Below are 12964 nucleotides of genomic sequence, written 5' to 3' on the forward strand. Positions count from 1 at the left end.
TTATTTGAATTCCAAAGTTTGTTAAAGTGCCCCCACAGTTGTTACAAACTGTGATTGGAATTATCCCAATCCCAAAGTTTGTTATATTGCCTTCAAATCCCTAAATTGAAACGTCATAGTGTCCCTAAATTATCTTTACAGCAATACGTCAAATAAGGTGTAACAACCCCGAAAATTACAAAATGTTGCAAAATATTGTACAGTCCCAAAGTTTGGTAAGGTGCCTGTCAAACCCTAAAAATATGGACTCAGGAATACAAAGTAAGGATGCACGATATTAGATTTTTTGCCGATATCTGATATGCCGTTCTTTAACAACTCATTCAACTGATAACAATATCGATATATCCACTTTCCTGTCTAATTTTAGTCATCATCAAGTCTCTTCTGTAGCATACTCTTATCGTGACGGCCGACCAGCAGATGGAGACATGAAATACAATACTTTTAAATGTATGTAATAATTATTCACTGTGGGAGATAAGAAAAAGCATGTTGACTGATTCCGATATTTAATTTTAAAGCTAATATCTACTGATACTGATGATGTGCCGATATTATCCTGAATACAAAGAACATTTTTGAGGACTTTTGTGTTAAAGATTATTGCATGATTGTCTCAGAAACACACACACACACACACAGCAGGCTGCTTCTTCAGTTTCCAGATGATGTATTTGTATTTATACACGTCTCATTGTCTCTTTTCTGTCGAAGAGATTTACATCCATCATATTAGAAACAATAAAAAAATAGAACTGAAAATGTACATCATACACTTGATACATATACATATATATATATTCTGTTTTTACATAGGTAAAAATGTGAATTATATAAAAAAGACAAACCAATGAACACAACCTTTGCTCTCTCTCTTTTTTTTTACACAGTTATTATTCTCTGAAATATACATCAGGACATAAATGAAGAGGAGGCTTCAGGCACTTTCCTTTAATAGCTGAAGTGAGCGCAGGCCGGAGACGCTGCGCCCGACAGACTGACTGCTTTTGGTTCACTTTCCTCGCCACAGATAGAAAAGTAAACGTGGGAATCTTCTCTACGACAGATGACGGCAGTATCATGAAGCTTGATTGACAGGAAACAGCAGAGAGAGATGACACAGACAGACAGACAGACAGGATGACGGCTTTATAACAGAGGCCTTCACTGGTCCTGATTGCTGCTCGCTTCAGCCTCAAGTCTCTTTTTTTAATTAAAGATGCGTTTATGTAGCGCACTGGTGATTTTGTACGTTGCAGACGTTTAACACAAACTTCCTTTCATCAATCATTACCGTTCATTTATTTTAATATTTAAACCTGAAATTTATATGAAAAAGTGAGTTTCTATGAAAATAAAATAAAGACTTGAAACTTGCTGCGGATAGTTAATCCCAGTTGATGCAGTTGTGAGCAGAGACTATTTCTTTGTGTGTTTTAAGAACCATACTGATGTGATAGCCCTTTTTTTTTTCTCCAAACCACATATACCTTACATTACAGCTAGCAATGTTTGCAAAGTTTCAGAAAATGGGGCGCCTGCTCTACCCACTAAGCCACCAACGCCCTGATGAAATATACTTTTTAATGTCTGTAATATTCATTCATTGTGCAAAACAAGAAAAAGCATGTTGGCTGATTCTGATGAGTTCATTCTAAAGCCGATATCGTGCCGATATTATCCTAGTTATCACTGCATTTGTTGCCTTAACCAAATACATGAGTCTTTGTTATTAGGGTTTTTTTTTTCTTTACTAAAATACTACCAAAATCACGATCTTTGCCTAACCTTAGCCAGAGTCTTTTGCTGCCTAAATCTAAGACAGGAGTCTGGATGTGAACCTGAAGTTCTGGTGTCACAGTCCTGCAGTTTATACGCCCGCCATCCTCCCCTAACACCGCCCTTTGAAGCCTACACGGTGCATGAATGTAGTGTTTTGTCACCTAAAAAGAAACGTCTCTGAACATAATCCAGGCAGCGACTGAGTTAACAACATCATAATGAAAGCAGTTTAGTAACTAACATACGAACGTAATCTCTAGGAGACAGGGTTGGAGAGTTGGATGAAATTATGTATCGGTCCAGAAGAACATGTCTGCATCATACATTTCTGCAAACCAAGGATACGTTACATTTGTACGTTTCATTTAAATCAGCTTTTCTAAAGTGACGCAGTATATTAGCTGACTTTTCCATCAGGGGATGGATGGTGTGACACCTGGGCGAGACGCCTGCCAAGCCATGGATCGCTGTTCAAGACCAACAAACAGCAAAACCTTTTGTTTTTTAGTGAGTCATTGCCGTGTTTCAAGCTGCTTTTTAGCTCCCAAACATGTGACTGCTTGCTGCTTTTCCAGCGAAGATAGTGCCACGAAGAGTGGTTGTTTCTCACAGAAACATCACTGCGTTTTCAGTCGGGATAGTGCCACGAAAACTGGGTACTATAAGCCAAAACATGATCTTTTCTCACTGTAACTAAGTGCTTTTGTGCCTAAACCTAACCACATGTTAACCACAGCTTTGCAGAAACATAAAGAAATGTAAAGCTCCACGTAATAATCCATGGTTTGCAGAAACATACAATACCAACATTTATTCACGAGACTGAGTTGGTAAGAGACAACAGTGAGAGCCATGCTTACGTCATGTTTCCCTTTGCGCCATGATTTCCTGGCAACTCTGAATGCACCACCAAAAAGGTCCCTGCATGCAGCAGAACAACGTGATGACAAAGCAAAAATTAGATAAATAAAGTTTATCCAGCTAAGATAAAGATCAACGATCCAAAGCAAGTTTCAAGTGAGCTGATTTTCATAAAACTGAGCTGAGACCAGCGGATGCCTCGGAGAAAGGAAATCAAAGTAAAAACCTGTGGTTATGTTTGGGAAATTTTCAGCAGCTTTAAGACATAAACTGACGCTACATGGGCCAAACTGATGACGCTGCTTCCTCACAGCAAACGGTCGGACTGTTTAGTTTGTCTCCACGCACAGAAGAATTACAGGCTATTAAAACTCTGACATGATCAGACGAGACACAAAACAACAAAGAAAACAGCGAAGCACCCACATGACAAGGACAGCAAATAGTTTAGTGTTCCAGTTGCTGAAGTTTGTTCTTCTGAGTCGTGATGACGACTGAGGTTTTGGTTCCTTTCAGTCTGTGTGAACAGAACCGCGGCAGCTTATTCACTAGTTTTAGCTTCGGGAGAATCACAACCACTCTGTGCTCAGGCCTCTCAACAAAGACTCACATGTTTCTGTGAAATCAGCACAAAGTCTTAAAATGGAGGTTAAAGAATTAAGCCTGAAACAATCTCTTTATAATGAGAGATACTCCTTAAATTATTGATTGATGGCGACACAGAGCTCTTTACTGTGAAATAAAAACATGTTTTAATAAAATCTTAAGATGTATTTATTTTTATATTTTTTGTTTTTTGCCATATGTTTGAATGTCTCTTGTTTGTGTTTGATGTGAATGTAGCTAAAGTAAAGTAATTTACTGCAAGGATCAATAAAGTATGTGGCACAGTGGTGCAGTGGTTAGCTTTGTCATGGTACAGTAAGCGGGTCCCTAGTTCGAACCCCTGGGTGGGTGCTCCAGCTTCCTCCCACAGTCCAAAGACATGCAGGTGAATTGGTGACTCTAAATTGTCCGTAGGTGTGAATGTGAGTGTGAATGGTTGTCTGTCTCTATGTGTCAGCCCTGTGATAGTCTGGTGACCTGTCCAGGGTGAACCTCTCGCCCAGTGACAGCTGGGATAGGCTCCATGGGGGGGGGGCATTTTCTTTTTTTATTTTACGTTACATTCATCATGTTTTTGTTGTCTTTCTCTTTTCATCACTACAATTCATTTTCTCAATGCTTCATGTGTGTGTGACTCTGATGTGTTCTTCTGATACTGTGCATGTTGGCAGTTTGGAGTTAAGACAGAGAGAAGGAAGGACTAGACACCACAGTGATGGAGCAGCGGCTAAAAGTATGATGGAAGCTGTGGCAGAAAAAACTAAAATACGTCAAAGAGAACTCCTCTACGATAGGTGGAGATATGCCCCCTTTCAGCTTGTTAGTATTGGACCTTTTTCCTGTTGACCTATTACGTCACAGACCAAACAATGGACAAACAAGTTAGCTACGGTTAGCTAGCTGCTAACTGCTACCATGGTGGACAACTTTACAGCTCTGTACATTTGGTCCGTCCAAAAAGTCACGGCTCTGGATGTAGATTTCTCCATGTTGTTACCGGCTTCTTCTTCTCTTACACATTTAATGCTATTGGACTTCCGGGTCAAAGCCCGGGGCGGAAACTGTGGAGCATGCTCAGAGCGCCTCGGCCAGTTTGGGTCTGATTGACTGTATACATGCAGGAGTCACATGATCTGGGTGTGTTAGTCCCACTGTGACACATTCACTTCAGTACGATTTCAGTCAACATGTTTACATGTGTTTTAAAAGTCTGGTTTAGTCAGACTGACAATAAATCCATTTTCTCTGATGTCATGTAAACGTAATGAGTGTTAGTGTGATTACTCTCAATGCCAGAGGGGGAGACAAAAGTTCCACGCTCAAGCTTTAAGGCAAAAATACACAAAAACATTTTCCTGAAAATTAAACTGTCCATTGCTGACATGTTTATAATGCTTTCTAAATGCATATTTCTAAAACTTTTTTTAGACTTTGTGCTCATTTCACAAAAAAATGTTGTGGGACCGACTTGTCTCATGTCTTCAAACTTTTTGAAAATCTTTTTGCTAAATAATTTCTAAAGATAGCTGTATTGTGTCTGGATGAAACCAGACCCAAAAAATGAGAATTAGTGAAGAAATGTAAGTTTCAGATAAGTTTTAAGTGTGAAACTCAAATATTACGATGCTTTTCAGGGATTTTTCCAGCCTTTATGTTGATAATTATACCAACAGCACACACACACACACACACCCCACACACACTCACATTAAGCAGTGTTCTGTCGTAGCTTTGTTCTTACTGGGGTTTTTGTTCTTCTTATCAAACAAACCTCCAAACACCAAACCAGTGCAGACAGACCAGTATGACCAGTACAGCAGGAGATGTGTCAGTTGGGTTAAACTGTCCAAATTGTGTTTTGTAGCTGAAAAAACTGAGTGATTAATCTGCACAAAACTTTTCTTATTCAGATTAAATCCAATATGCTGAGGTGCAGCTTTGCAAATTACCATTGTCACTTTGTTTCTGGATTTTTCAGGACTGGGAACAGCCATCTTACTGGTCAGCCAAACTGGTTTACCTGCTCAGTTTGCTCAGAGGTAAGCAGAGCAGCTCTCAGACCAGTTAAGTGCCTCTGCTGAACGTCAGGAGCTGCAAAACATTCACCTTATCAGCAGGACTGACTGTGTGAAGAGAATTCATGTTAGCTTACAACAAAAAGAACTTTGGAGATAAATTAGCCGTCTTGCTGAGGATCTGATGAGAAGATGGACACCGCGCTCATCTTGGTGTGTTAAAGATGGAGCTGGTGTCAAGCTGATATTTAATAAGCCTAGCTTAGCCATTAGCCATTGTTGCTTTTACATTTCTGTTTGTGTACAGATAAAACAAACTAGATATGACATATTTCTTTGTAGGTTTAGAGCTGTTGGTAAGTGTATGAGATTTGGACAGAGCAGGCTAGCTGTTTCCCCCTGCTTCCAGTGTTTGTGCTAAGCTAGGCTAACTATCCTGACATCCAGCTCTGTACTGACCAGCCAGACATGAGACAGACTGCTGCAGGAATGAGTCCTAAGACCTTGACACAGATGTGAGTTAGCATGTCAGCACTCCTGGTTCCCTCGTCTTGAAGTCAGTGGGTTTTCTGAATGGGTGTTTGGTTAGAGGCCTGAAATAAAGTCTGTGGTGAACACAGGCTTAAAAGATATTCACATTTTGTTCTACAACATAAAATATGCCAGTAAATACTGCGCTCATGAAATTTAAGACTTTTAGGAAAGATGGTTGCCAACAGGTGTCTAAATGAGACACGAGAGAACATCGCCACGCCAAAGACGACTTAACAGCCTCGTTGTGGTGACGTTGAAGTTGTTTGACTGTAGTGTAGTTTGTTTATCGGCTAACGTTAGCTTTTTACTTCTGAAGATTGCATTTAGGCTTCAGTATTATGAAAGTGGTTTTCGTGGAGATTATCTTGCTGAACAAAATGTGTAAGTATTATAAACGTTTGTTTGCCACAGAGCTTATTTTATCCAATATTCCCAAATGCAGTAGAAAAATCTTATCGGCTTTGGGCAAAGCTAAGTTCCGCGTCGGCCTACGAAAAAACATCGTCCCTACAGCTCCATATTGATTTCCATCTTCACATCTAACTTTTATCAAAAAGTGAATACACCCACTTTATAATTGTTGAAATAACCCTGCAAGGAAGTATTTTTTTTTACTGAAATAAGCTGAGCGTCCTAAAATGTCTGATAAAGGTTAAAATGTTTTGCAGCATGTCAGTGAGACGCAGTTCCCTCGACAAACAAACAACATTCATACTGATGCTGAAGAAATGACAAATTCAAGCCTTCAAAACACATGAGTGTAAAAATATAAAGTACCTGTTTATACATATATATACAGATATATATGTATATATATGTATAAATGTACATATATATATATAACTTTATATAAATGAATATTCTTTGTTCAGTCAGTGTGAGACTTGGGAGCCATTTTGGTTCCCAATATCACAAAAGACATAAAAAGAAAAAACAACAGGGAACATTTTTTTTTCCCATCTGTTGAGACAAAGTTCTTCTTCTCCTCCTCCTTCTGGAAATCGGAGACGAGACAAACACCAACAACAAAATCACAGCGGCCTCTGATTCCCATGAGTCCTTGCTTCCACTGTGAGGAGGCGGGGCCTGCGACGCCTCAGCCCACTGCTTTGTGTTTTCCGCCGCAGCAGCGGCAGGCCACGCCGCAGCGGTAGCACGCCCTGAGGGGGGCGTAGCAGCACATGCAGGGCGCCAGCAGCGACAGACCCACCAGCGCCGTCCAGCGTAGGCAGAAGCGCTCATCGCTGGTGTCACAGGAGCACGGGTCCGAGTAATCCCCCTCCGGGTCCGACATGCAGTGATACAGCAGGCTGTCTGCGCACCACATGAAACTGACCCGCCTGATGCAGGTCTGAATGGGGTCAGGAGCTTCCTGGCAGCGGCCCCGCCCGTTGTCCTCATGGTTGAACATGTCCTGACAGTAAACGCAGCGCGAGCGCTCGCCGTCCTCCTTCCGCCTCTTGCCTTTGGGCTGCAGGGCGCGCGGCTGCACCGTCACCACCGCTCGGTGTCCGCTGCCCAGCTCCAGACAGCCAGGTTTGCCGTCGCAGCCTCGCTGCACGTCACAGCTCAACGGGTAAGGGTATGTGTAGTCATGTTTGGGAGGCTCGCTCTTGGCAAAGTGTACGTAGGCGTCGAGGTTGTCGGGCTGGGTGAGTTTGTCACGCGTTGAGTTGGCGTGGCGGTAGTCCCCGTAGCCCGTGAGCCAGGTCCGCTCGCGGGGGTTGATGCGTACAATCTCTTCCTCCTCCACCTGGAAGCTGACGTGACGAGGGAACATGTGCACCGCCTGCAGAGACAGAGGAGATGGAAACTGTTTAAAGACATCGTCCTCCAGGGGACATGAGGTCATCGGAAACAGGGGAACACAGCTGCTAACAGCGTCCCATGTTTCTCTGCAAGGCCTTGTGGGTAATACAGTTGATTCAAATGAGTGTAATGAATCTCAGCACACAACATGTGGCTCTGCAGATACGCAACATCTGAAATGTTTCTGTGCGATCTGGATTTCAAAGAGATTCATGACATGTTCACCCTTCAGCTGAACTTTTGAAAAGGTAAAAGTGTTCAAACATTTCGATCCCTCAGCTTCTCTAAAGTCAAAGTTCCCTTTACTTTCAGCACCAACATGAAGCAGTTTTTTTTTGAGTGTTTCTCTGTTTTCACAGTTGTGCGAACAGTTTCACACTATTCAGCAGATCTACAGGTGGCTGTGATGGAAGAGGACTGCTAGCAGGTAAACATGGATGTAAATGATGCTGGATTTGAAATTCTTTAAAAAGGTCTTTGCAGGTCTTTTCTGAAGAAGGAAATTCATTCAACAAGTTCAATACGCTCAAAGAGACACACTGAGTTTTGGTGAGGAACTCTGACTGAATGTTTGTTTCGAAGAAAACTTCACATGACAGCTTTAAGTCAAATAATAATTCATGTGTGTCTGACTGTGGATGGTGGAGCTGCTGAATGGATTCGTGGCGTTTGTTAGTTGCTGTTAGCAGTTAGCGCCACTTGTTAGCCACTGAATGGCAGCAGGGCGAGCAGCCAACGGCCGCCGGACTTCATAGCTGATCCCTTTCACTTAAATCAAATCTGAACTGTCTCAGTGAGAAAGAGGACTCTGACTGTACTCACCTGGTCCAGGAAGTAGTGATCAGAGGGCCGGTGCTGCTCGTAGAAATGTCCCAGAATGCAGTGGTGCCGTCGGGCCTCGCAGATGTTGTGCGGGGCCAGCGTGTGCATCGCCGGCTCTCTCTTCTGGGATGAGTTGGACGAGCTGTCGGTGGCCGTCTGGAGGAAAGAGAGGAGACGGTGTGAACACAGCTTATCATTCTGCGGTGACTAGAAAACTGCATCTGCTTCATCAAACGTGATTTCAAACACTCAGGTGTGTTGCACCTCTTACCAAGTCGTAGATGTTAATTTTTTTTTTTGTTAACTAGCATTTAGAGGCTTCCTTGAACATCTACAACTCCACTTCCTCTGTGCAGACTCCTGAGGACGATCGTGGGATCAAAAGCTCCAGAGCAGCTATGAACCAGACTTCATGATGACATACACCAAACTGTTAAAGCCCAGAGCGTCATTCACCCTCCTAAATCAAGCTAACCCACTGTCTGCAGCTGCCAAAGTATAATCTTGAATAACAACTTCTTACTCTTGTTTTTTTCCAGCTCATGATGTCAAACCATGTGACACGTATCATCTCGGTTCCTCTCTGAAACCACCTGAGCTTCACTCCACCAGACTTCTGTGTGCAATTACACAAAAACGAGAGAGAGAAAAAAAAGACCTCCAGAACCAAAGCAGCGTGGCTTTGTGTTTTTATTGGGTCTGTGTTAAATGAATCCCAGCCTGGCGTTTTGCGGCCGGCGGCCCTGTGAGCGCTGGGCGCCGTGTGTTGGGTTGCGTCATCCTGAGGGTCGATGCAGGCTGCAGCTTTCATGTGGCTCGCTCAGATCACACAAGAAGACTTCCTTCAAACACCAGAGGAACCTGACGAACCTCACAGCAAAATGAACAAACCGCGTTCTCACATTTCTGGGTTAGTTGTCGCCGCACAGTGTGCAAACACACACAGGAAAAGGCTCGGTGTGTTTTACATTTCTGTGAATCTTCTGTCTGTTTTTCTCATGGAAATCTTTGTGAACTGATTCTGCTGAAGCTGCATCTTTGCTTTACATAATTAATATGTTGTTTTTTTCACCAAGATGCAATATCACAATGTTTGTTACCAATAACTTCCGGTTTGAAATCCCCTGTGTCACGTACTGAACATCAAACGCCACTGAGCAAATGCAGCCTCAGCTGGTTGGTTTTTAGCCATCTAAAAAAAAGGTCCACCTAAAAATATCAACATCAGTTCAAATATACACTATATCTAGAATATTTTCACCGCTTTACCCTGACAGACAGCTTTTTCCAACAGGGAGCTGAAGCTGTTATCTCAAAGCCTCCAGACTTCACTGAAAAAAAGCAGTAATTTTACTTCCCAGAACACGGGAGTCGCTGGTCTACTGCTGCCTTGACTGGTTAGTGTGTAAGGTAAAGTGGAGAAAATATCCCTGACATAGCTTACACCCAAACTGATAATGATTTATTTCAGGTGGCTTGTACACATTGCTTAGCTTCCATGCTGAAAGATTTGGTTTATCAAAGATGATAAAGATCTGACAAACATATTTAACTATATATCTTAAAATGTTATTGTTGCGGTGGAAAATAGTAGAAATCAATTTGCAGTTGTGTACCGGAAGTGATAGTTGTTGTTGGCGCAGCGTCAGGATGATTCATTCTACCTAACAAACATGGTGAGTACTTTTCCATGTCCTTTCTTAAAATGTTTTAGAACTTGGACTGTTTACATCAGCCTGAAGTTTTCTTCTTCTTTCTTCTAACCCTAACCCTCTTGTACATTAATGTCCCCAACTTTGTGACACTGCAGACGTCACAGTTGCATTTCTAAGATGCGCTGACCCTCATTTATGAATCTAACGTACAAACCAGATCTGAGTGCAGAAATCATCTAATTATCGAGTTCGCGTGTGATTCATGAAATGTTCGTATCTTGCCGATCAGGTGTTGATAAATGTGACAGCCGACAACAATCAGTTTCAGTTTATTTTATTTACAAAAGGACAGCACACATTAATCAACAGTGTTACTGTAAATGTGCCAGTTTTAGCCAGCCGGCTAATTTGCAACTGCAGTCCTTTGGCGAGATGTTATAGAGACCCAGACCAAGGAGCGCGTGGCCGCATGTATCAGGTCTGCGGACGAGACACAGACGCACCACCTGTGTCCGAGCTGGAAAACGGTAAACATTTAATCACCTAAGCTACTCGTATATAATATATATATATATATATATATTATACAAACATGCTTTGGTTTGTCAGTGTTTAAAAAAAGGTTTCTGATAAATTAGACCCAGGCACCAGCGTTCGGTCAGACTGAAGCCAGTCCAACAGAGCCAGGCAACTGCCCGCTGTGACTGAGAGCGCACGCTGATGTAGGCCTTCACAAAATACAATATTTTCTCATAGACGATACATTCTTAAGTGATTAATACTGAAAACACTTCGATGCCAGTTAGAATATGGTCTAATAACAGTTCTCCAGATTTACAATGCTGTCCTCGCTGACTCAAACAAACTTGCGTACACAAGTTGAGACCTGATGTGAGATTTGAGCGTAGCATAAATGTTGAGCTTTACATAGAAATGACGCCCCATTTTTTTGTTGTATGTTTATTTCATAAATGAGGGCCAGTCAGTCTTTGAGATAAAGACCTCAATTCTTAGCAACACATCAGATATTTTGGCACACAGGCTGAGCTAAGGACTGACGCATTTTAAAGGCCTCGGTTTGCTTCAAAGGAAGCACCGGTCCGATCGATGAACAGCGCCTGAACAGTGTCGTCCTCTGACAGGCAAAGAAACAAACAAAACAAACTACTCACGATTTGGTGGTTTGCTGCCAAATTTCAGACACTTCAAGAGTCAAATAAACATCAGCTTTAGTGTATTAGAGTGAATGGCATGTATTGATCGTGTAAAATGACAGTATCATTTTGTTTTGTAGCAAAAAAAAATTGTGGAAAATCTGACCTGTGTTCAAAACTGTACTTCAGTGTTTAAAACTACATCACTTCCTTCTGTTCTCCAACAAACACATTCCAGCAGTTCGTCCAGCTCTCCTCCGTTATTCAGGGGCCTCCAGAGGAAGCACTGCATCATGACGGGGAGAGTTTTATTTACTCCTGATGAACGTTGATCTACATCCTCCTCAGTGCCTCAGAGTCGAACTCTTCTCGTCCTCTTCCTCCTCCTCAGGGAGCCAGACTTCAGACTTGCAGACAGGACGGATGGGAATGATCTGCAGCCGGGGCGGTTCAGCCACGTTCCCCTCAGTCCGCCCGGCTCTCCTCTAAATGAGGCCAGCTATGTAAACAGGCAGCTCAGTGACGGATTACTGACAGGTCAGACTCTCTTCTCCAGCGCTGGACATCCTGCGGAAACGATACACCCTCTTTCTTTGAAGCTACTGCAAGATGGAAAAACTGAACTGAGAAGGGAAGCAGGACCTGGTCCCTTCATCAGACTGAGGATGGAGGTGGAGAGGGCGTCAGAGAATCTTTTAATGCTCCATACGCAGGAAATGTATGATTAAGGCCTGTTTGAACAGAGTTTGGTGTGAAATGCAGGAAAAAGAGATGACAACTGACAAAGGGGACCACAGCTCCACCTGAGTCCAGCTCCGTATTTAAACTCCCTCTTCAGGCATCAATTAAACTCTGTTCATCAAAACTGAAGGAAAACATTTCCAAAACCTTCCTTGGGGCGCCAGTAGCTTACTCCATAGGGACTTGGTTTAGGAACTGCAGAGTCACCAGTTAAAGTCCCCATCCTGACCCAATATGGAGTGTGAAGAGTGCCAGTTCACTTCCTGGACACTGCGGAGCTGCCCTTGTGCAAGGCACCGAACTCCCAACTGTTTGGGGCACCTGTCCATGGGCAGCCCCTCACTTTAACATCTATATCTTCTTCTTCTATAATGGCGTAGATGTCACTCTACACTTCCGTAATGAATATGCAGTTTAGCCCCGCCCCCCAGCTGCTCACCAGCATCTTGAGCGTACCTGCTCACCCTCTCCTCTGCTCATCAAACACACACACCTCTTCCTGGGGCAAGTGAAAACTGCAAAGAGAGTTGCAATTCTCTCTTGGATTCTGAGACTTTTTATTATGAGCATTCAGTTTTTCCCGTTGGTGGGTGGGGTGGGTGATTCAGGGCTGAGCCGACGATCAGCTGTTGCTGCTGCTACTGCTCCCCCTGGTAAGTATGCACTAACACAGCAGCGGCTAACATCCGACACTGAGCTGTTAAACGATCTCAGCAACCTCCCACAACACCGCAACGACTCCATTCAGTTTCTTAACCCGTTAATAACCGTTAGGTAATAGTAGCCGTGTGATGCTAACAGTTAACCCTGTCACTGTGTATGTGACTCTGTCCCAGGCACAGAGCTCTCTCTCCAGTAGTCTTAACATATACAGAGAGAAAAAAGGGCTGAGCGAATCAATACGCCATGCGCAGCTGTAAAATGAAATGAGATTTTACCTGTTTTAAACTGACAAATTTGCAGTAAAGTTGCAGTGATTGGA

The 12964-nt window shown here is 42.8% G+C and overlaps 1 protein-coding gene across 1 annotated transcript in view; it reads right to left on the reverse strand.

Annotated features, from left to right (window-relative positions):
- Positions 1-5852: 5852 nt before the first annotated feature.
- The window catches only part of spred2a (sprouty related EVH1 domain containing 2a), a 36287-nt gene continuing 29175 nt past the window's right edge, over positions 5853-12964 (reverse strand). The window contains exons 5-6 of the mRNA XM_033623173.2: positions 8433-8588; positions 5853-7590 (exon numbers count right to left, since the gene is read on the reverse strand). Coding sequence (XP_033479064.1) covers positions 6898-7590; positions 8433-8588 — 849 coding nt within the window. The 3' untranslated portion in view covers positions 5853-6897. The remainder of the gene's footprint in view (positions 7591-8432; positions 8589-12964) is intronic.

The sequence above is a fragment of the Epinephelus lanceolatus genome, chromosome 3 (genome assembly GCF_041903045.1).
Source record: "Epinephelus lanceolatus isolate andai-2023 chromosome 3, ASM4190304v1, whole genome shotgun sequence".
Classification (NCBI taxonomy): domain Eukaryota; kingdom Metazoa; phylum Chordata; class Actinopteri; order Perciformes; family Serranidae; genus Epinephelus; species Epinephelus lanceolatus.